Raw genomic sequence first — 25,825 nt, 5'->3', positions numbered from 1 at the left:
TAAAGAAAAGTTTTAGAGGTCTACAGATGGTGCAAAATGCAGCTGCTTGGGAAATTTGGCACATTACCCCTTGTGGTGGGGCGTGGTCTGCGGTGCCGTGCAGACGCACCTGCACGGCATCCGCAATCACGCCCGCCGTGTTAAAACACGGGGACTCAGGGGTTGGTGGGGGGTTGTGGTGTGAGGTGATGTAAAAAAAATGTCTCAAAACACTGATCCCTGGACCCGCCGTGCCTCCCTTCCTGGGTTTCGGCACCACTGTAAACGACCACGGCAGACCCTGGTGCACGTTCATGCTTTGCAGCATACTTTATTAACACTTTCAGGGTTGCTGTACATCCGCACCCAGAGCTCAGCTCTCCCGCTGCCAGCTCAACATAACGACCACAACAACAACGCCAACCACAGGACCCAGTACAATATTTAATTCGGTGGGGTGTGATTGCGGATGCCGTGCAGGTGCGTCCGCCTCCTCTGCACGGCACCGCAGACCACGCCCCACCACACCCCTGTAATGAGATCTCTTCATTGGCTATCTTGTCAGGTTCCAGCAGATTTTAAGGTCCTGCTGCTCACCTATAAGGCTTTAAATGGATTGGCACCTTCATACCTCTCCGACCTTTTATACCTTTATGTTTCATCCCGTGCTCTATGATCTCAGGACTCTGGCCTTCTAAAGGTTCCTAGAGCCAGAAAAAAGACAACTGGAGAGCGTGCTTTTTCTTTTCGTGCCCCGTTTCTATGGAACACCCTCCCTCAAGATATTAGGCAGGAATGCTCTGTGGAGGTTTTTAAAACTAAGTTGAAGACACATTTGTTCACCCTATCTTACATGTCTTAATTCTATGACTTGTTTTTAACTTGTATTGTGTTTTTTATTTGTATTGCTATGTATCGCTTTTATTTATTTATGTTTTTAGTTTCAGATAGCTGTACAGCACTTTGTTTGAAAGCGCTTTATAAATAAAGTTATTATTATTATTATTATTATTATTATTATTATTATTATTATTATTATTATGGGGGCCCTTCTGTGAACTTTAGTTATTTCCATAGATTTTCAGTCGGATTCAGGTCTGGTGATTGGTAGGGCCATTCTAGCAGCTTTTTCTTTCTTTCAAACCAACTGAGAGTTTCCTGGAATGTGTGTTTGGGATCAGTGTCTAGCTGAAAAGTCCACCCGTCTTTATCATCCTGGTAGATGGCAGCAATTTCTTTTTTCTTTTTTTATCAAGAATGTCTCTGTTCACTTTTCCAATTATTCTTTCCTCAATTAAATGAAGCTTGCCAGTGCCGTATGCTGGAAAAAAGAGCCCCTCACCATTATGTTCCCACCTCCAACTAACATGGTGTGTATTACAGCATCCAAAGAGCATCCAATTTTGGTCTCATCTGACCAGACTATAGTCTCCCAGTATTTCACAGGTTTGTCTAAATGTTCTTCAGTAAACTTTAAATGTGCTTCAACGTGTTTTTTCTTTAGCAATCCAGTCTTCAGTCTTGTTTCTGCAGCTCTCCACAAGTGATCCTTGGGTCTTGGACAACTGTTCTGATTGTTATTTCTACTCCTCTGTCTAAAATCTTGCGGGAGCACCTGGTCGTGGACGGTTCATGGTGAAATTATGTTCTTTCCACTTCCGGATGATAGTGCCAAAAGTGCTCACTGGAACCTTCAGTAGTTTTGAAATTCTTCTGTAACCAGTGCCATTAGTATGTTTTGAAACAATAAGGTTGTAAAGGTCATGAGAGACCTCGTGAGGTGTTTCTTATGTGACATCTTGGTAATGAGACACCTTTTTATAGGCCATCAGATGGGACTGAAACAGCTGATATTAATTTGCACTAAGTGGCAGGATTGCTTTCTAATTACTGATAGATTTATGCTGGTGTTATGACTTTCCATGTCTTTTTGCACCCCCTTTCTTCATATGTTCAATACATTTTCCCTGGTTCATATTTCATCATTACACACAACTTAAATATAACCTAATTTATGGACATCTATGTTTTGATCTCTTTGCATTTGCAGATTGGATGGGTTGTTACCGACATCTGGTAAGAAGTTCATGTCAATGGCAACTTTAGCAATATATTTACTTCAGTACTTATTTTACCAGCTGTATACACTGTCCCTGACAAGTTGGTTAATCAATACCAGTGAATAAGAATAGAGGGATGAGCCTGAGTTGTTTTGTTTTTTTAATAGTTCCATGAAAAGTAAACCAAGAAAGAGTTTATTTTTCCCCTCTTCATTTTTTGAACTGCACTTTATATGTATTGACTTGTGTTAAGAAAAACAAGATTAAATCTCACCACTACAGTGACTTACTAACTTTTTTTATACCATTTCCACATATTGATCCACCTGCCTGAAGGGCTCAGTACCACAGACAGGCAAGCTAAGTGCGAGGAAACAGCTCCCTTGACTTCCTTTCAGACAGTCAGGCTGTTTGGATACTTGACACTATAGTCACTGTGCATTTCCATAAAAGAGACTAATGAAAACCTAATGAGAATGGGCTGTAGCAGCTTATACCCATTAACCAAATTAGCATATAAAACACAATCGCCCTGAGTGGGATAATACACATGCATCTATACATATACACACACACACACACACACACACACACACACACACACACACACACACACACACACACACACACACACACACATATATACACACACACACACACACACACATATATATGTATATGTATGTATGTATGTATGTATATATATATATATATATATATATATATATATATATATATATATATATATAGATATAGATATATATAGATATATAGATATATATATAGATATATATATATATATACATACATACATACAGTGGGGCAAAAAAGTATTTAGTCAGCCACCGATTGTGCAAGTTCCCCCACTTAAAATGATGACAGAGGTCAGTAATTTGCACCAGAGGTACACTTCAACTGTGAGAGACAGAATGTGAAAAAAAAAATCCATGAATTCACATGGTAGGATTTGTAAAGAATTTATTCGTAAATCAGGGTGGAAAATAAGTATTTGGTCACTTCAAACAAGGAAAATCTCTGGCTCTCACAGACCTGTAACGTCTTCTGTAAGAAGCTTTTCTGTCCCCCACTCGTTACCTGTATGAATGGCACCTGTTTGAACTCATCATCTGTATAAAAGACACCTGTCCACAGCCTCAAACAGTCAGACTCCAAACTCCGCCATGGCCAAGACCAAAGAGCTTTCGAAGGACACCAGGAAAAGTATTGTAGACCTGCACCAGACTGGGAAGAGTGAATCTACAATAGGCAAGCAGCTTGGTGTGAAAAAATCAACTGTGGGAGCAATCATCAGAAAATGGAAGACATACAAGACCACTGATAATCTCCCTCGATCTGGGGCTCCACGCAAGATCTCATCCCGTGGGGTCAAAATGATCATGAGAACGGTGAGCAAAGATCCCAGAACCACACGGGGGGACCTGGTGAATGACCTGCAGAGAGCTGGGACCAAAGTAACAAAGGTCACCATCAGTAAGACACTACAACGGCAGGGAATCAAATCCCGCAGTGCCAGACGTGTTCCGCTGCTGAAGCCAGTGCATGTCTAGGCCCGTCTGAAGTTTGCCAGAGAGCACATGGATGATACAGCAGAGGATTGGAAGAATGTCATGTGGTCAGATGAAACCAAAGTAGAACTTTTTGGTATAAACTCAACTCGTCGTGTTTGGAGGAAGAAGAATACTGAGTTGCATCCCAAGAACACCATACCTACTGTGAAGCATGGGGGTGGAAACATCATGCTATGGGGCTGTTTTTCTGCCAAGGGGACAGGACGACTGATCCGTGTTAAGGACAGAATGAATGGGGCCATGTATCGTGAGATTTTGAGCCAAAACCTCCTTCCATCAGTGAGAACTTTGAAGATGAAACGCGGCTGGGTCTTCCAACATGACAATGATCCAAAACACACCGCCCGGGCAACAAAGGAGTGGCTCCGTAAGAAGCATCTGAAAGTCCTGGAGTGGCCTAGCCAGTCTCCAGACCTCAACCCCATAGAAAATCTGTGGCGGGAGTTGAAAGTCCGTGTTGCTCGGCGACAGCCCCAAAACATCACTGCTCTCGAGAAGATCTGCATGGAGGAATGGGCCAAAATACCAGCTACTGTGTGTGCAAACCTGGTAAAGACCTATAGTAAACGTTTGACCTCTGTTATTGCCAACAAAGGTTATGTTACAAAGTATTGAGTTGTATTTTTGCTATTGACCAAATACTTATTTTCCACCCTGATTTACGAATAAATTCTTTACAAATCCTACCATGTGGATTCATGGATTTTTTTTTCACATTCTGTCTCTCACAGTTGAAGTGTACCTCTGGTGCAAATTACTGACCTCTGTCATCATTTTAGGTGGGGGAACTTGCACAATCGGTGGCTGACTAAATACTTTTTTGCCCCACTGTATATATATATATATATAAAACACCCAGCACGCCCCTGCGGGCGGTTTATCCTTCAAGCTCGGGTCCTCTACCAGAGGCCTGGGAGCTTGAGGGTCCTGCGCAGTATCTTAGCTGTTCCCAGGACTGCGCTCTTCTGGACAGAGATCTCCGATGTTATTCCCGGGATCTGCTGGAGCCACTCGCCTAGCTTGGGAGTCACCGCACCTAGTGCTCCGATTACCACGGGGACCACCGTTACCTTCACCCTCCACATCCTCTCAAGCTCTTCTCTGAGCCCTTGGTATTTCTCCAGCTTCTCGTGTTCCTTCTTCCTGATATTGCTGTCATTCGGAACCGCTACATCGATCACTACGGCCGTCTTCTTCTGTTTGTCTACCACCACTATGTCCGGTTGGTTAGCCACCACCATTTTGTCCGTCTGCATCTGGAAGTCCCACAGGATCTTAGCTCGGTCATTCTCCACCACCCTTGGGGGCATCTCCCATTTTGACCTCGGGACTTCCAGTTTATACTCGGCACAGATGTTCCTGTACACTATGCCGGCCACTTGGTTATGGCGTTCCATGTATGCCTTGCCTGCTAGCATCTTGCACCCTGCTGTTATGTGCTGGATTGTCTCTGGGGCATCTTTACACAGCCTGCACCTGGGGTCTTGCCTGGTGTGATAGACCCCAGCCTCTATGGATCTTGTACTCAGAGCTTGTTTTTGTGCTGCCATGATTAGTGCCTCTGTGCTGTCTTTCAGTCCAGCTTTGTCCAGCCACTGGTAGGATTTCTGGATATCAGCCACCTCCTCTATCTGCCGGTGGTACATACCGTGCAGGGGCCTGTCCTTCCATGATGGTTCCTCGTCTCCCTCCTTTTTCTTGGGTTTCTGCTGCCTGAGGTATTCACTGAGCACTCGGTCAGTTGGGGCCATCTTCCCAATGTATTCTTGGATGTTCGTTGTATATACATATACATATATACATTAGAGCTGGGCGATATAAGATTTTTTCATATCACGATATGTTTTTTTCATTTCAGGCGATAACGATATCTATCACGATATAAGCCAAATAACTATATTTGTAAGATTTAAATGTGCCGTTGCTCACAAGTAAAATGTGAAATAATCAGCAGCTTGTTTTTATTTAAATATTTATTTCCCATAATAAGTTCAACAGGGTAGATGTACTTAAGGAACATGAGACTTTTTCAGATAAATAAAGGCAAATATTGCAAACTACACAAAAGGCAGCCGCTAAAGCGTTTAAGTTTCAAAATAGAACAAACGAAATAGACTAAACTGTCAATTCCACTTAGAAACAAAATATTAATTCTAAAAATAAATCTTAGTTTGTTTTACAGAAGAACAGACAAAACTGACTAACTTTTGTCAATATCAAATAAACTGAGAACTAAAAGGAAATTCTCAATCTCTCCTTGTTGTATAGCTGAGCTTTTCAAACAGTTTTAACAGTTACTTTAGTCTGACAAAAGCCGAATGACGAATTAGCGCTTCCAGTCAGAGACTGAGGCTACGTCCACACGTACACGGGTATTTTTGAAAACTGAGATTTTCCGTTTTCGTTTTAAAAAATAATCCCGTCCACACATAAAAGGCAGAAATGAAGGAAAACGCTGCTATGAAGATGCCAAAGCAGCAGGTGGCACTAGATTCCTAACCGTGCAGAAATGTTGGCCAATCAGAAGTCTAGAAGCCTCGGTGGGAAAAAGTAAACAAAGCTGGGGCATAGAAGCAGAACCGAGTCGTATGTGTGGAGGGACAGTAACTGTTTGTATATGTAAGCATTTAAACACTGCAGAGAGTAGAATTAACAGTATTGTAGAAATTCATTTCACTGAAACAATAACGTGGCGCACAGTGTGACGTCAAAAAATGCGCACACCTTTGACGCTGCCTTTTCTCCGTTTTTCTAGTCCACACGTAAATGCAAAAACTGAGTTTTCAAAAATCTTCGTTTTCAGTGACCAAAAACGCCGTTTACGTGTGGACGAAAGGTGCAAACGCATAGAAAAATCTGCGTTTTCAAAAATACCCGGGTACGTGTGGACGTAGCGCATGCACCAGTTTATTGTATTTCCAGACTTGCTTTCGGCACAATTTACAGTGCGCGCTACTCTGTTTTTTGTCAGACTTGAAATAGCCGAAATACCTTCACACTACGGAACTTCTATGGCTCTTCCATTCGACAGTCTCTCCGGCATTGGAACCATCATCTGTTTTCTCTTCGGTCACGCTCGGTTGATTTTTCTAGTCGGCACACTCATTTCCTCCATTACCCGGGCGGTACGGTGGCTGGCTGCTTCCCAAACAAATACACATGTGCGGCTTGGCACTTGTGCTGTACGTAACAAGTCACGTGACGTGACGCTGCGGCTGTGATTGGTTCGGCTCTGCGCTACTTAATTTGGATTGGCTGTTCTTTTTTTTTTTTCTTTTTTTTTTAAGAGGACAAGAGCGGCAAGGTCTATCGCGATAGTTTAATTTTTCTATCGAGAAAAAGTTATATCGCGATACATATCGTTATCGTTCTATCACCCAGCTCTAATATACATATATATACACACACATATATACATATATACACACACACACACACACACACACACACACACATATATACATATATACACACACACACACACACACACATATATACATATATACACACACACACACACACACACACACACACATATATACATACACACACACACACACACACACACACACACACACACACACACACAGATAGATAGATAGATAGATAGATAGATAGATAGATAGATAGATAGATAGATATATCTACATAAAGGAAAAAAATATGTATTTCTTTTTTCCTTTCTTTTTCAGTTTTACATCTGTCAAGAATAGATTAGATATTTAGATATTTCACTGGGTTGTTATCTCTTAAGCATAAGTATTCTTTAGAAACTCTACAAAGAAAACTTTTATAATTACTGTGTCTTCATGTATGTACTTGGTGAAGACGTATTGAAAACTTTGTATCTAATAGCTACACATTTTGTGCCTATCAACCCTTTGGAGATTGAGTTGCTTTCTGTTATTGCTAGCATGAAGAATTTTGGTACAAAATCTGCATCAGCAATTTACACTTTCCTCCGCTCCTCAGTACCTCCTCTCTCCTTCTGCACTCACAACACGTTTTCCTCAATTACTGCAGATCATCATCGCTTCCAGTCCCAGGAGGGCCAAGGCAAAATAAAGGAGATGGTGTGCATGAATGAATGCATGTGTGGGGGAATAGGTCCATGCTTCACTGAACACTCAAGGCAGCACCTCTACATCAATGAGCCTCTTCTGTACCATCCAGGATTGGATGACACTGAATTATCATCAACATATCACACACACAAATCCCTGTAATAGATTTTTAGGGTGTTAACGCTTGGCGAATGCAGTATAATTTCCATTTAAAGACATGCAAATGAGAGATAGAGATGGAAGATAGTGTATTTGCAGTGCAGGTACAAGGTTATTAGAGGCCGTATTAGAGACTGAAATCAATTAGGTTTTTAGATGGTGGTAAGAGTTTCACACAACCAACTAGAACTGTTTTATTAAGTTTGCAAAATATTTTAAAGTTTAGTGTTTTAATGTATAATACAAGACTTTTAACTTCAGTTTTATAAGGTGCCATCAGCTGCTGAGAAGAGAATCTTTATCAAGTCAGCAGTATTTTTTAATATAATATTCTATAATATAATATATTGTTATTATTATATAATATACTATAATATAATCTATAATGTCAGATGTAATGAAAAAAACATTAACATTACTCTAAGATTATTTCAGGTTGGAATAACTACAAATAAGCAAAACCAGTTTGTGTATCTGAAACAATCTTAGAAATCTTGTAAATCTTGTTTTTGCATTACATCAGACAACTTAAAACAGCATCACACACTTTCCCAGGTATTGTTATCGAGTTTGAAACTCTATTATCGTGACCCTACTGAGGACATAATTTACAGTAAAGAAAACTAGTTGGTATGTTTTTGCAGCAGCAAGCAGTAACTTCTATGAGCATGTGGACATCGCCTCACCACCAATGGCCTGTTATATAACAAGGAGCAGAAGTTTTTAGTTTTTACAGCTGGCTGAAAACCACCTGAAGTATTTGAAGGTCTTGTGGAAGTAAGCGCGGCCAATAAATCCTCATTAGAGCGCGGACACACCTGTGCCACTTACACTGTTGTGTGTGTCTGCTTGTTTGTGCGTGTGACAATTTTGCTGCATCTCAGTCCTTCTGTGAGTGTCTGTGTGTGTTTCTGTTGCGTTTTTGTATAAGTGTGTGTCTGGGACTGACTGACAGACTAAAGGACAGGATGACTGATGACTACCACCCTTTTCTTGGGCAGGTGAGGCTGCCAGCACTGATAATGAGGCTAAAGAGGAAGAACTGCCTTTAATTTGACTTTACCCCCACACAGCGACTCAGACCTGATTATTGTTTAGACCGGAAAAAGTTGGTAGAATTTATTCAATAGAGTTAATAGCAATCAACTGATTTCCCAAAATGTGGTCATCTTTTAAGTCTCAATCACAGAAAAACACAATCTAACGAAAGCAGATGCACTTATTGTTTGTATCCTGCACATAACGAGTAATCACTCCCGGTCAGAGACTGTAAAGTCTATTTTGAATGTGTTCCTCATTTATTAATATAAAGAGGAGACCTTTACATACCACTTCTAACAGACCATATATGCCAGCGACTGTAAGAGCCATCACGGTAGGTTCTTGTATGAAACATGTTTATAACCAGAAGAAGAGAGTTCATGACTTTCACACTGTCGCATATACAGGCAGACAAATGCAGATCATAGAACAAAATTATCCTTGTTGTGGTTTATTACTAATATGAAGATTTAAATACGTATTTTAAGACTTTTTAAGCGAGATTCAAGTATTATACAAGAAAAGTTTGTTAAAGCCAACTCTCCTGTCTCCTTACAAGTCTGCATGTCTGTGCCATTAAACACTATCAATCACCATCTTTGATTGATCTCTGACTAACAATCTTCACTTAGCCTTAGAGAAACTCAGCTGTCCTCCCCCCCCCCATCAGCTCACTGGTCTCTTATCTGCTCGGCACTGTTTGTTTTTTGGTGTGCTGACAAACACGACCGATCAATGCTCTGAGTTATGAAATGACAGTGGTGTTGCTGAAGGCAGTCTCTCAAACACTGCCACAGTAGACAAGGCACTCATTTGCCCCCTTCACCACCACCACCACTACAGATACTCCACATTCATCACCCATCTCCGTCTATTAGCCCTGCAACCACTATCTGCTCGATAAACTCTAACAGCTGGACATAACTTTGTCTCTCTTCAACCATAATTACTCGAACTTTAACCTTAGCTTAGTGAAGCTCTTTCATTAAATATGCTTCAGATAGATAAAAATAGACAAATCTTTTCTTTTAATGTAAAATTCATCATCACAAAATCCAGGTTAGGAAAAACATGTTTTGAGGTTATTCAAATATGACATGGTTCCTTTGCCACATCAACCACAATACGTTCTCTTGATCTACAAAGCTTACATTTAGCCTAGTTAAGCCTATTTAGTCTACAAATTACAATTAGAGCGTGCCACAGAAACTTACTGTGGTGTGGCTGCTCTACGCTACTACTCTGTTTTTAATTCTGATCTTTTTATTCAACTTTTGTTGAATAAAAACAACACACCACAGGAAAGAACAAAAAGCTTGCAGATTCTCTGCACTACAGAGATGTTAGTTGCTAATCTATTCTTAGTTACTAAATTCCCTCCTGTGCATGTCTGCCTTTGCTTTGACCCAATTAGGGCACTCTCTGTAGTATACCCCGAGAGCCTATTCTGCACTAATGTGTGTGTATTGAGTTGGGTCAGACAACACCAGTGGTAAGCATTAAGACCTTGCTAGAACAGGGCATTACCAAAAAAATGCCCAACACATACAGATTCTGATGTGGGCTTCATTCCTGAATAAGTGGCCTGGTCACATTTCCACAGAAGTTGAGACTTTAGTCTTATCACATCAAAAGTAGTAACATTTACAACTGACTTTAAACATAACACAAGTCTGAACTCATTAACAGAGAACATCTTAACTTGTCTTCTTGAGTCACTCGATTCACTAAAGTTGTGATTGTTCTGTCTCAGTCTCATGCTGCACAAAATGACCTCACTAAAAGCTTTGAAAAAGCTTTGAAACCTTTTTGTGTTCTTGAGCTCCTTCTCACTCAGTGCCCAAAACACAACCCTCTCTGGCTTTTCAATGGTGAATTCAATGTCAGATTAACAATACACGCCATCTGTCTACAATGTGACTACAATACATGACTGTAATCTGTGATTTGATAAAATATCAGATGAAGTCAGTTTGTTGCTTCTGGCTGTTATTACATCTGCAGTGTCACACAGCAGCAGGAGCCTCCCACGAGCCTCATCACAGTGAGAATTGTGTGCATTTACACAGACAGCACAAGAGCGGTCACTCCATTAATCAATCAAATAAACATCTCTGATATGAAGACACACATCTATCTGAATCTATCAGCAAGTTACTTCAGTTTGAAAGGTCTGAACTATTAATTCACTGTGTTCTCTCAAATTATTAATAACTATGAAAATATAGCAACTATGATAAAAACCTGTAACTTGGTGCAATATAATTCACTTGATTAACTGTTGAGGCATATTACATGTACAGTATTACAGTGAAACCCTCCAACCGTAATGCCAGCTTCATTATTTTTTCTTTTTTTAAAGATGTGGGTGAATAAAAGAATTCAAATGAAAAATGCATCCACCACATCTCCACACACTCTCTCAGACATTAAGGCACGACCTGGATATAAGACCGTTTACCCTAGCCACAGAGCCTACTTCCTTTGACAACTGTCATTTTTCCTTTTTATACAGGCAGATCGGAGGGCAGCTTCTCAAGTCCAAGCCACTCTGAGAAATGTCTACCATCGCTGCCCTGATGAGAAGTGACTGGAGAATTCTTAGATTTATTATCAGTCTGTGAGCCAGTGTCATCAGAGATTACGCCCCCTATCCTTCAACGGTCCACTGGCATGTCAGCCACCGAATTTCAATTTCCCCCTTTAGAGGATAGGAAGGCTCTGCGTGGCGACCCCTGCTTGTGACCCTGGGGTTTCACAGTGGATGGAGGAGGTAGTGGAGGGGGGACAGATACGGGATGCTCATGAATTAGGTATGACTTCAGCAGTGCATTCAACTTTGGCTGTCCCGCATGTATCGCTGAGCAGAATCTGTCTGATAAATGGCCATCACAGCGAAGGAAGACTGCTCCTCCAGCTCCAGGTAAGATATTCAGAGAAGCTCATGGCCGAATTTAGGCTGCCCGAGCCGTATTTAAAACATAAATCCATCCTGCTGCCACCTTGGATTCTGAATCCTTATTAGCCTGTAAACACTCACTCAAAAATTAACCTCATATTATGAGTGTATTTTTTTAGAAGAGATCTGTTAAAAGAGTTCCATTTCTCGGGCGGAAAATGAGTTTATGACCTATGATGGACCCACAAATCTTAGAAACATGGTGTCTAAGGAGATAATTCCTCTGGATGGCATCACATTGGCCTCCAGTAACACTGTAAGAAATCTTGGAGTCACTTTTTAGCAGGATTTGCTTTTCAGTGCTCATATACAGTGGGGCAAAAAAGTATTTAGTCAGCCACCGATTGTGCAAGTTCCCCCACTTAAAATGATGACAGAGGTCAGTAATTTGCACCAGAGGTACACTTCAACTGTGAGAGACAGAATGTGAAAAAAAAAATCCATGAATTCACATGGTAGGATTTGTAAAGAATTTATTCGTAAATCAGGGTGGAAAATAAGTATTTGGTCACCTCAAACAAGGAAAATCTCTGGCTCTCACAGACCTGTAACGTCTTCTGTAAGAAGCTTTTCTGTCCCCCACTCGTTACCTGTATGAATGGCACCTGTTTGAACTCATCATCTGTATAAAAGACACCTGTCCATAGCCTCAAACAGTCAGACTCCAAACTCCGCCATGGCCAAGACCAAAGAGCTTTCGAAGGACACCAGGAAAAGTATTGTAGACCTGCACCAGACTGGGAAGAGTGAATCTACAATAGGCAAGCAGCTTGGTGTGAAAAAATCAACTGTGGGAGCAATCATCAGAAAATGGAAGACATACAAGACCACTGATAATCTCCCTCGTTCTGGGGCTCCACGCAAGATCTCATCCCGTGGGGTCAAAATGATCATGAGAACGGTGAGCAAAGATCCCAGAACCACACGGGGGGACCTGGTGAATGACCTGCAGAGAGCTGGGACCAAAGTAACAAAGGTCACCATCAGTAACACACTACAACGGCAGGGAATCAAATCCCGCAGTGCCAGACGTGTTCCGCTGCTGAAGCCAGTGCATGTCCAGACCCGTCTGAAGTTTGCCAGAGAGCACATGGATGATACAGCAGAGGATTGGAAGAATGTCATGTGGTCAGATGAAACCAAAGTAGAACTTTTTGGTATAAACTCAACTCGTCGTGTTTGGAGGAAGAAGAATACTGAGTTGCATCCCAAGAACACCATACCTACTGTGAAGCATGGGGGTGGAAACATCATGCTATGGGGCTGTTTTCCTCCCAGGGGGACAGGACGACTGATCCGTGTTAAGGACAGAATGAATGGGGCCATGTATCGTGAGATTTTGAGCCAAAACCTCCTTCCATCAGTGAGAACTTTGAAGATGAAACAAGGCTGGGTCTTCCAACATGACAATGATCCAAAACACACCGCCCGGGCAACAAAGGAGTGGCTCCGTAAGAAGCATTTGAAAGTCCTGGAGTGGCCTAGCCAGTCTCCAGACCTCAACCCCATAGAAAATCTGTGGCGGGAGTTGAAAGTCCGTGTTGCTCGGCGACAGCCCCAAAACATCACTGCTCTCGAGAAGATCTGCATGGAGGAATGGGCCAAAATACCAGCTACTGTGTGTGCAAACCTGGTAAAGACCTATAGTAAACGTTTGACCTCTGTTATTGTAACATAACCTTTGTTGGCAAAGTATTGAGTTGTATTTTTGTTATTGACCAAATACTTATTTTCCACCCTGCTTTACAAATAAATTCTTTACAAATCCTACCATGTGGATTCATGGATTTTTTTTTCACATTCTGTCTCTCACAGTTGAAGTGTACCTCTGGTGCAAATTACTGACCTCTGTCATCATTTTAGGTGGGGGAACTTGCACAATCGGTGGCTGACTAAATACTTTTTTGCCCCACTGTATGTAGGATATTTATAATTTAACAAATAAATACGACTGCTTTCTTGCATTTGTGCAATATCGCCCTGTCTCAGAGTGATGTTGAAAAACTAGTTCAAACATTTCTGGTCTATTGTAATCCATTATTATCCGATTATCCTAAAAACTGCCTGAAAAGGCTTCAGTTGATCCAACATGCTGCAGCAAGTTATACAGCTTACATGTACTTATTTATGTAAGGTACGATTATTGTCAACTATTGATTTAAGAGTAGATCAAAAACCAGGTAGACAGCACCCCCAAAGTGAAATAGACCCAGTACAGTGCTCCCTGCAATTGTTGTCTGGTTTGCTAGTGTAGCTAAGTAAATGCCAATACATACTGCAAGAGCTTAGACAGAGAGGCAGTCTCCATTAAACTAGTGCATTTTGTCAAGACCTCAGGAAACTGAATATGAAGATCAGCTAGTTACAAACTGTCACTTGTGGATTTATGTGTAAATATGTACTGACCATCCATTCTGAGATGATGATGTCAACCTTCTCTACAGGGAGCTTGATATCTTCTATGCGACCTTTGATCAGTGTAATTTTATCCTCCAGCTGGTTGGACCTGTAGAAAATACAGACATATGTCTAATATTAATTTTATATCAACCTACATTAAACAAATTAAACATTTTCCACAGAATTCTGAAACCCTAACAACACCCAACACCCCGAAATTAATGGTCTTAAAGATTAAATCTTCATGAAATTAAGGGGAAAAGGGATTTTGAGGGAAGAAAAATTCCTTGCACAGCATGAAAAACCTCGGATCTAAATTTTAAGTTTCTGCTGATGCTGACAGAATATTTCCTACTGCTGCACCAATATAACTGGCAATAAATAAATAAATAAGTCAACTGTTACGTGTTTGTCAGTGAGCACTTCTTCAACGTGGCATCTAAAAACCAAGGCAAAGGTTATTCCTAGTATTTTTTAATTAAATAAAAAATAAGAATAATTCTGTATATAATATTTTATTTTATGGTATTAAACCCGAGGAGTCACATTTTAATATTACACAGCACTCCCACTGTCACTTCAAGTTAACTTTGATTAGGTTTGTAACCATTCTGAAACAGAGACCACAAACCGCATTACAAAGATCTGCAACATCATACTACAACTCCATTTTCCTGTACCGTGATAGCTCTGCAGAGCAGTTAATGGCAGGTTAAAGCACGCTAGTCCGGTGAAAACTGCAACGTGTAAAGTTTGACCACTGGAACAATCTGTTCTCCCTGGTCTGGTCTGGATCAAATAAACCAAAATGCAGACATAAAAAGTGCCCTAAGCCATAGATTATAGTCCCCTGTAGGTTCAGACAGCTGAAGACACCACAAATATTTAACTGTTACTATTATACAAGCTTCTGGACCAGGTGGAGGCACATTCCATATATTAGCTATAAATCTGGAAGATTTATCGCTCTTTTACCATTCTTGCTTAGACCCCAGTGACCCCTTACATAATCACAGATGCAAAACAAACAGCACCAGCTAAAGTTAATAAAACTATGGTCGACTATTTCCCCTTTTTTGAGTAACATCAAAACTTGTCGTGGTTTGTGCAGGGGCATATTCGCTGTTCTGTGTATTTCCAGCCTGTGGACCGGCGATGTGTCAGGTTCAGGTAAGCACTGTGAGATCAGTGCTGCTGTTTAAATGATCCTTCCTTTCAGACCAGCCAGTTTGGGCATCAATCTCTGTGAATATTCCATTATCATGACAGCTAATGTTACAGAGGACAGAACAATTACTCACAGCGGCCCAGAGTGCATTTCTGTAGCAGCGATCCTTATCTTGAACTGTCTCTCCCCTCTCAGCTGCTCTTCTACTGCTGCTATCACCTTCTTCCAGAATGCAATGGCCCCCACCTACACCCTACACCCCACCCGCCCACCACCACCCTTTCACAAGAAGGAAACACTGTAATCTCATTATTGGGGTAATTTAGAGGACAATGTCAGGACTCTAGGGAGAGAGTCGTGTCTGCGCAGCTTTGTAGGTATATGTGTGTGCGTGTGTGTGTGCGTGTGCGTGTGTTGGAGAGAAAGAGGAAGTGAGGAAAAGGAAAAAGAGAGGCTTTACATGACAGTGAACCTAGTAATTTTTTTAAAGAATAGCACAGACCAAACGTGGCTAAAACACCCCGATTTACTTTCGTTAATGCTGCATTTCTGGGCAAACCACAGGCAAATACTTGCTAAAAAATCATCCATGCCTTCAGTTCATGCCGCCATTAACTTTGCTCACTCAGAAAAAACAGCGTCTCACATTTTTACGCTTTATTGTCAGAATAAATTACGTCTTATCAGCTAATCCATCAATTCCATCCATTTTTTAAAAGTATTTAGACAGTATCTATTAAGGACGTGACTGTGAAGGGAGGAAGTCACATAGAGCTTTTCATTTAAACTTTGGCGATGGAGTGGAAACAGGAGATGGATGCTCCTGCCCAACCAACAGGAGCCACTTTAATTACAATCCCGATATTAACATCAGGAGGAAGTGACGGACACACACAGGGGCCAGCTCTACGTGCATATACACACACACACGCACACAGAAATAAAATCACAACCCAAAGAAGCCATGGGTGGATTTTTGTATGCATTGCTGTATTTACGTGTGTGTGCACATGTGTGGATGTATGCTTTTTTTTTTTTTAAAAAGAAGAAAAAAAAAGGGTGGAGTGCTGGAGGATGTACAACATCTTTCTTTAGTTGAATCCTCACCGCTGGCAAACCTGCAATGCAGCCTGCATGCCAACACACACTCCAACAGCTATTCAGTGGGCTGTAAAATTAAAACGTCCTCTTCCCTTAGAAAACCCTGTTGTTTTGCTTATACTGCACTGTCTTACATAACGGAAATAATAGCTGTCATAATGGCCCCCAACTCAAAAAACCATTTAGGAGGCAGGGGTATGATAGTGGCTGCAGGTAGACGGAAGGAGAGCAGAAGCTGTTGTTGAGGTAAATGGACTCCACTGTGGAGTATCAGCTGCAGAAATACAGGAAACACGCGGCACATGAAATTGGACCGAGGACTTTATTAAAAGGGAATCAACAGGGGGTTCATCTGCATGTTCATCTGTGTATCTCTGTGTGTTGGGGCAGTGTTGGGGGTGACTCTAGACTTCAGACTGGAGATACTGCAGAGGAGAGGAGTGAACGAGTCAGATCACAGGTGTAAATTATGTACATTATGGCCAGGCAGCTGACAGCAGCTCTATTGAAGTCAACCAGCTGAAACAAATAAAAGGTAGCTGGAGGTCACACAAACCTCCACTCTCACCATCTTCTGCTGCACACAAAGGGAAGAAGATCTGCGTACTCTCTTGGCTCCACAGGGGCCGATATGAGGTGAGGGTCACACGACTCACAGGGGCTTGTACCAAATCTGATTAGTACTGACTGACTATTTGCACTTAAGTTGTAAAAAATGTAATTTTTCATTGCTGTGAGCACCGCAAAGGAAATTCTGCTGACAGCTCATGTGTTTTGGTGGAGCTGAACAGAAACAGAGTGCACAGGAAGAGTCTCACCTGACTATGTCCATGGCCTGGTAGATGATTTCGGACTGATCCACCGCTATAACCTTTTTGGCCCCAGCTTGTGCAGCAAACATTGATAATATGCCAGTGCCACAGCCCACATCAAGCACCACCTAAAGGATGCGATGGAGTCAAAATGAGAAATTACCCACAAACATGGAAAGCTCTTCACAGTCAAGGGGTTCAAAAACAAACACTTAAACAGGAGCATTTAACAGTGTTTACGATTGATTTCTTCATAATTCTTGTCATGTCCATGCGCTGCTGACCCCAAAAGGTCATCCAACACAATAACAACAGAGATCACGAAGGGAAACGCGATCACGTTACAGCTTTAAGGATAAAAGATTCTAGCCTATGCAAGTTATTACAAAAGAAAAAATCAAATATAACTGGAGGAAATAAAGACATGATTCTTATTTGGATTTTCTTTGACAACCCAAATAACTGCTAAAATGACAGCTGCCATATTTTGCTGGCAATGCCACTTGCACATTTCTGAGAATGTTTTTCTACACTTCCAGGGAACAGATAAGTCAACCACGTCCAGTCTATGGCTCTGTAATAACTTAACAAAAGACTTTACACTCACTTATTGAAATTTTCAGTTTTAACATTTAACCTCATCAAATTTTCAATTCAATTTTGTTCATATACAGCCAAACAGCAACAACAGTCATCTCAAGATGCTTTTTATTATACGGTAAAGACCCTAAAATGATACAGAGAAAACCCCAGCAATCAACCAACCCCCTATGAGCAAACACCTGGCAACAGAGGGAAGGAGAAACTACTTTTTAACAGGAAGAAACATCCAGCAGAATCAGGCTCAGGGAGACGGCCATCTGCTGTGACCAGTAGAAGGTGAGGGGAGGAGACCAGGACAAAAGACAGGCAGTGGAAGAGAGCCAGAGATGAATAATAACTAATGATTAAAGTGTGAAAAGAAACATTGCATCATGAGAACTCTGAGCAGCCTCGGCCTATAGCAGTGTAACGAACTAAATGTTATATCAAAAAGGAACGTTTGAAGCCTAATCTTAAAAGTAGAGAAGGTGTCTGTCTCCTGAATTCAAACTGGCAGCTGCTTTCACAGAAGAGGGACCTGAAAGCTGAAGCATCTGCCTCACATTCTACTTTTTAATACCCACGTTACAACAAGTAAACCAGCACTCTGAGACCAACATGCTCTATTGTGGTGAAATGGAACTATGAGGTCTTTAAAATATGATGGGGCCTGATTATTCAAGACCTTGTATGTGAGGAGAAGGATTTTTAACATGGAGCTAATAATGAGAAGGCAGTAATATGCTCACCTGGGCAAAATATGCTCTCTCTCTCTCTCTCTAGTCCCTGTCAGTACTCTCACTGCATCATTTTGGATCAACTGAAGACTTTTCAGGGAATTTTAGGACACCTACCCACCAGTTTTGGCCAGTGTGGTCAGAAGTGAGCTCACTTTAACCACATTTGACAGTGATGTCACACAGGCTCTTCTATTGGCAAACTATAATCAGATAGGAACTGATATTACATTACATGGCTACTAATAATCAAACGATTATTAAAAAAAGAAACAAAGAAACAAAAGTTGGGTTTTTTCTTTCGCTGATGTCTTGCTGTTTCAACTTCAAAGACCGCATCAACATCTGGATTACTTAATGAATTCATGTTAAGCATGTTCTAAAGAACTTGCTCAAACTGCTGTTTAAACCCTTATTTTCTCTCAGCTTTTTCGCTCTTTGCATTTTTTAATCACCTCTATTTCAGGTTCCCATTGCTTTCACTTAATTTGTTCTTGTTCATCACCAACTGAGTTAAATGACTGAGACATGGACGCAGCGACTACATGCCCCAAATGTATAACACTGTGTGACTCTGTGTCTCTATTTAAGGAAACTCCCTGGTTACAATCCTGCTGTCTTTATGGGTTCACAGAGGGTCGCCAACATAGCGCTAACACAACAGAACGCAACTCCTCGCTTGATCTGCAACAAAAATATCCTGCTTGGTTCTGTTACCGGTTACTGAAGAAGGAGACGCTTCAACTCTCTGCCGACTGCTTCAGCCTGACAGGGATAATGGACGTTCCCATCAACACATCCTTCCTCCCCCCTCTACCGCCTCATCACAGCACTAACCAGCAGCGACCCATATAATGGATGGTCATGATACAGGCCACTGCTTCCCACAGCTAAAAGCAATGGAAAAGAGACGGATAGGGTGGGGGGGTGGGGCGGTTAGTTGGAAGGGTTTGTGCTATGGGGTTGGTGGTGGATTGCATGTGTCTGTTATCAGGACTGTGCAGTCCATATTTAGACATGCTAATAAAGTCATGATGTGTTTTAAATCGGACACCGCGGCGCATTATTAATGTCTTTTTCTGGAAAATGCACATTCCTGTTTACAGGCTTGAGTGAACATTAAACTGGCTAACTCATACATGTAAACACACATTAATGTGTACACACGCAATTTCATTTGCTTGGATGACTCACCTTATCTCTGAACACTTCAGGGTTGCTGTACATGAAGTCTCGGTAACTCTCCGTGCGTACTTTATCCTGTGGATAGAATATACAAGCTGCTCTTGAATTAAAGAAAGGATTGCTTGTAATCTACAGTCATGTTTATGTTGTAACAAAGCTTTGAATTCAAGGTTGTCTACAAACTTAAAAAATAAGTAAATCCAGGCAAGTAAAGCTTTTTCCATATAGGGGTATATAACAGCAGGTTACAACAGTCTGTGTTGGTTTCCTGAACATTTATGAGCAAAACGCTGGGATAATAACAACTGGAAGGACACTGGAGGTCAGGTCAGGACTCGCTGATTAATCTGCCAATCATATCTGCCCACAAATCCAAGCACCTTCGCTCTGAGGGAAAAGCTATAAACGAAATACAGTAACACGGCTTAATACATGTTAGAACAGATATGAATCTGGACTTTTGACTTTGAAAGATTACAAGAAACAGATTTTAGAACCTTCAGTTCATGGAGTTTGGCAGAAGTTAAGCGGCCCCCAAGTACCGATATACACTTCCGATTTTTCCTGTTTCCATTTTTGCTAATGGAAACAGGAAAAATCGGAAGGGTATATCGGTAATAGTAACTCTGATTTTGTCTCCTGAAGAAAACAAGACAATAATTAAATAACAACTAATGCATAAGGATGAAAACTATGATGAAATGTACTGACACTTGAATCAGTACATTTGATGAAAATGTTCTGGAGAGATGAGATCCAATCAGATCTAATTAAGTTGTACAACTAGCTCCCATGCTCCCCGTTTATCATGAAAACAATACTCCAAAACTGGCTTTTGTGCAGCCATTTCCCTCATTACCAGGTTTCAAAAATATATTTTATTAATTTGGTGAAGAAGTGGCTCTGGTGACTTGCCGAGTGACATCACGGACCGGCCAATCAAACCTAATGAATAACTCTAAAAAGCGAGTTAAGTTGAGCCAAGCCAAGTAGGTAATAATGGAGAAGGGCTAAAAATATCCCAATCAACACAACAAAGTTAGCATTTCATGCCTGATTACTTTAAGATATTTAAGATAGATTTAAGATAATGCCCTTTCAAAACCAAAATTAAATGAAAAACTAAAATGATCAAGAAATACTGAAGATTTTAATCATTCAGCTTTTTTGAAAAGCAATCCAGGCTAATGTTGTCTGTGGCCAATTAAAAGTTGTTTTAAAAATTAAACCCTGACACTCATGAAACATGTCATTCTCTTTTACATGACATCTCTCACTCTCTGTCTCTCTTACACACTCACACACACACACACACACACACACACACAGACTGCGTCATAGGTAATTCAATTCATGCCAACCTGTGAAACATTCTACTGCAAAGCCCCCCATCACGTGCTCCTGGCCCCTCCTGACGCTTTGATGGACTTTAAAGCTTGACGCAGAAACATGACGCAAAACTTAACCGTGCTTAGCACCAATCAGGACAGCCAAAAGGATATGTAAGCACTGCGGTAAGTAGAACAGGACTTGAGGAGAGGGAGAACTCTCTCTCACACACACACACACACACACACACACACACACACACACACACACACACACACACAGAGCTTGCTTTCAGGTTTCAGCACTTCAGGAGTGTAAAAATTAATTTGCACACTTAAAGCTCCGCTATGCAGAGGCATGAGCGCTGCTTCACATAAGAGATCAGCACGTACTGCTGATTTGTCACTTTGGAGCGCTTGTGTCGTCCTCAGTATTAATTCATACATGAAGATGATCGCTTTCATTTATAAGCTATATGAAGATCTTTTAGCCAAGATGCACGCCAATGAACTCAGCTTCATTTCTGTGCCCAGGGGAAATTATTCCAAAGACTGCAAAGAGACCTGCAGGCCTGGTCACTGTGTGTGTGTGTGTGTGTGTGTCTGTGTGTGTTTACACAACTCAGACCTTCAGCATCTCTTCGTGGATGCTGTAATGTCCATAGGAGCTGAAGTAGGCCTCGTCCTCGTCCTCACGGAGCTCCGCCACAGCGCCCAGGGTGCCAGACCTGCTTGTTTCCGCATTCAGCACCAACCCCTGAGCCAGCACCCTGAAAGAACATCGCACAGATCGCCATTTAACTTCTCTTATTAGCACAAGGGACAAGAGCAGCGACCAGAAAGGAGAACGCACACACAGCCTTCATGCAGGACGAAGCAGTAAATGGAGGAGATGGAGCATTCATCTTTCTACCTCTCACCCAAATCCCCCCCCCCCCCCCCCCCTCCAAACCCCTCCTCCCCCACAGCTCACCCTTTCTGCAATATTCCCTTATTGCTCCCCTACCTACCTTTCCTCCTCACTTTAACCTCCATGCTGCAGTGGAATTTTCCCTTCTGTTTTTTTTTTATCTTTTCCCTTCCTCCAAACTTCTTCCACAAGGTACTCTAGTTAATGTTTCTGCAATACTGCGTTCACTGTGTCCCCCTGCTGGAGCTCAGAGAGCAGTGCAAATGCAACGTATTACACTGACTAAACTGCAAGTTCTGAATAATGTATTAAAAAATAAATAAATAAAAGGCCACAATTTAAAACCTAACACAATCACCCTGACATCAATGAAGATGAAACTGCAGAAAAGTCACTGACTTGAGTTTGTGCAGGTCATCCATGGCTCTGGCCAGTGCCTCCTCCGAAGAGCGGGCTCTCTCCTCCGCAGCCTGCGCCCTGTGCACAAGTGCATTATGGGGATCGGCCCCAGATGCCAGGCATGACCTCTCGCTGCCACAGAGCTCCTCGGGGTCTGACAAAAACACAGACAGAGAGATAGATATGTTTGGATGTTAAATGGGGAAAAAGTTTTCCTTTTAAGGACAACTGAGTGAAAACATGAGCGACAACACGTAGTGATCAAGCCTGTGGCATACAATAAGAAGTATGCAGGACATGGCTGTTGTTTTGGCTTAGAGTGTGCATTTTATGTATTTATGTGTTTTTCTTACATTGATGATACAGGCAGAAATAGAGCATAAGTGCAACTATTAAAATAAGCATTAACATAAGCAAGTCAGGACTTTGCAATAGAGCTGACATTACACAGTCTTCTGTGTAATACTGTTAATCATGCAGAAGAAGCAGTCCTAAAAGATGAGAACCAGCAGATGAAACTGAATATGTTGATACTGTGCTGGGAGACACAGCAAACCTTCTGGAAATGGCATGTTATTGATGTGCAATAGTTATTCCAGCAGTTTCCAGTAGCCTTATGCCCTATCATGCAATCATGATAATCACAAATATTTTATATTTTCGTTGCTGGTGTTGCGGTATGAACAGTGACCAGCCGATTCTCCACTCAACTGAATATCAAAACAGCAGAAACAGCCAGACATGTTCTCTGACCTGTGCATAAAAGCCGCGCTAACAGAACAGAGATCTGTTGATAGAAAATGCAGCTACTCAAAAATCAAAAACTAAGATCTGTGTTTTAAAACTGCTTCTGTACCTGTTTGCAGCAGCGGGTCATCCTGAAGGACTGGCTGCAGGAAGTCTTCGCTCTCCCAGGGTAAAGGAGCATCTGGCAACCCATTCAGACTGGATGCTTTACATTTCTATACACACAAAAAATGTATGTTTTCATAAATCTGAAAACTCTCAATTTTTTTTTTAGATATTCATTCTTCACACATAAACAGTAGAAACATTCACATCCTGATATTTCACAGCATGATGTTCAATTCAGTTTGAAAACAGCACTCACTGTTGACCGTATAAAGTTGATCATTTTTATGTATCCGTAGTCATCTAAATCTAATGAGGGACAGAAAGTTGAGACATTTCATGAGAACAGAACAGCCATCTGCTCCTTTGGTGATGCAGGAAAAAAATCAATATCTACTTACTGTAATTTCTTATTAGATCTACAATGTTGACCTGGTGCTCAGCTGTACAGTGCTGCAGGGTGGCATTTACAGAACTTAGCAACCTGAAAAAAATAAGACAGACAGGAAGACTTGTTTAGTTATAAGCCATAAAAATCAAAAACTGAATCTTTGATTGTTTTTTTTCTTTCATAGTAGAGTAGTAACTTGGGTATCCAGTTATTTTACATAACAGCAAACAAACCTGACTGAAAAAGCAAAAAACACAGAAGACACGGGGTGGAGATTTGCGTCAATAACTACCTTAAAAGCTGGAACCAGTACATACATTACTTTTACAACAATCAGCATAATATTACGATATTTGTCGTGTCAATACTATATCAATACATAGACACCAAATATCATTACTGTATTAAATTAAATTAAATACTGGGAATAATAAGAACAAAGGGGCTCATCTCGTCTGCTAGGAGGCAACCTTTCTGCAAATAGTTATGGTCTGACTCAGACTGACTGTAGTCACTCTCAGAGAGATTGTCGAGTGTTGTCAAATAATTGCTGTGTAATTTACAAATGCAGACAGATTGCCAATATGTTTCCATCTGAATGAGTCTTGGTCAATGAGCACAACTCGAGGGGACACAACACAACTCAGCTGGTCATATTCCTACAGAACAGGAAGGCTGCTGAGCGCAAACATAATTATTAAATGCAAATTTCTGTTAAATGTGAATTTCTGTCTATGCATACCACAACAGATATACGACTTCCGTTGATTTATCACAGTTAATTGATGTATTGTCAGAAACAGACTGCATGTAGTTGCCAACTTGACCCTATTCAATTGTCGACTGAGTATCTTATGGCACAATTTATGGCAGGATTTAGTGACAGTGTTGATGTGCTTGACAATCTCGTTTTGCACTGAACAAAAAAAAGTTGCAGTATGTGAGATAACGTCATCTTATTGGACAAAGCAGAGGCCATAATTTTGCATTAGAAAAGGGTGATAAATCTTAAATACTTAAAAAAAACAATACTATTGTATTATGGGGCATCTTGTGATTTCCACCTCTACAATGTAGTAGGGTAGCCTTGGAGATATGCAGCAATATGTTAGTGGTTCTTCTTTTGTCTGCTAGTGCTGGTGCTGGGAACTTGAGTACCTGGTTGTGTCTCCAGGTGTATCTGCCACGCGTTACACTGGTACTACAAGTAACGAGTATGTGCTTAAGACTGACTGAAGCTGAACATAGCTGACAGGCTGCACCCTCCCCTACTCAAAGGTTTAAGATTTCAGGTGATGGAAGGACATCATATGTTGCACAGCTGAGGTAGTACTCAAAAACAGCTCTTTTGATGGTGAAGCTTGCTGAGGTTTGCATAATGTCAAAGGAACTTGTCTTTATTCTGACCATGAGTTATTTGCACTGACACAAAAGTACAATTATTACACATGAATTGAAAGTTTAGGGCCACTTAGTGTGTGAAAGTTATATCTGTATGTTTTGTTACACGATCTCTTTTAGGTAAAGCATCTTCAGATCTGAGAAACTCAAAATGCGTGTAAACGTGTCGCCAATCATTCTAAGAAAAGCAGTGACAGACAGGTCCAGAGCAGGGTGATCTCACCTGTCACAGAACAAACAGGTAACCGGCTGACTGTCCTCCTCCATCCACTGCCACTGCTCTTCATCATCAACGTCATCATCATCATCACCGTCTGAGAGCTCAGGCATATCCTCAGCAGCTCCATCGACGTCTGCCAAAGTTAAATCTCATGAGTGTAAACGCAGATGTAAAAGCAGCTGTGTGACGAAACTAGAAACACTATTCTTCACCAAAGTCAATAACACAAATGAGCTAGCTCAAAGAAGAGTATGTGTGTTTGATTAATACAGTTATTTCTCACTCACGTGGGTCTGTGTACTCTGCCATGATGTCGCTTTGAGTCCGGAGGACTTCCTGGTGACGTTTAGTGACGTAATAAATGGGACGGGCCCATTCCAAAGAAGAACTTCCACATACAAACCACCAGATGTCGCCAACGTTTAACTAAGGTAACACGTAAATAACGTGGTTTGTATAATGTTTTGTTGGGTGTTTGCAGGTACATT

General features: G+C 41.2%; 1 protein-coding gene across 1 annotated transcript in view; it reads right to left on the bottom strand.

The window, feature by feature from the left end:
* prmt3 (protein arginine methyltransferase 3) overlaps positions 1-25,727 on the bottom strand; it is a 65,295-nt gene extending 39,568 nt beyond the window's left edge. The window contains exons 1-10 of the mRNA XM_026177820.2: positions 25,625-25,727; positions 25,341-25,470; positions 23,727-23,809; positions 23,585-23,634; positions 23,330-23,435; positions 22,474-22,627; positions 21,793-21,934; positions 19,846-19,911; positions 17,339-17,460; positions 14,258-14,357 (exon numbers count right to left, since the gene is read on the bottom strand). Coding sequence (XP_026033605.1) covers positions 14,258-14,357; positions 17,339-17,460; positions 19,846-19,911; positions 21,793-21,934; positions 22,474-22,627; positions 23,330-23,435; positions 23,585-23,634; positions 23,727-23,809; positions 25,341-25,470; positions 25,625-25,646 — 975 coding nt within the window. The 5' untranslated portion in view covers positions 25,647-25,727. The remainder of the gene's footprint in view (positions 1-14,257; positions 14,358-17,338; positions 17,461-19,845; positions 19,912-21,792; positions 21,935-22,473; positions 22,628-23,329; positions 23,436-23,584; positions 23,635-23,726; positions 23,810-25,340; positions 25,471-25,624) is intronic.
* Positions 25,728-25,825: the final 98 nt, after the last annotated feature.

The sequence above is a fragment of the Astatotilapia calliptera genome, chromosome 1 (genome assembly GCF_964374335.1).
Source record: "Astatotilapia calliptera chromosome 1, fAstCal68.1, whole genome shotgun sequence".
In the NCBI taxonomy this organism is placed as follows: domain Eukaryota; kingdom Metazoa; phylum Chordata; class Actinopteri; order Cichliformes; family Cichlidae; genus Astatotilapia; species Astatotilapia calliptera.
The sequence above is the reverse complement of the archived record's forward strand: the minus strand, read 5'-3'. Positions and strand labels throughout refer to the sequence as shown.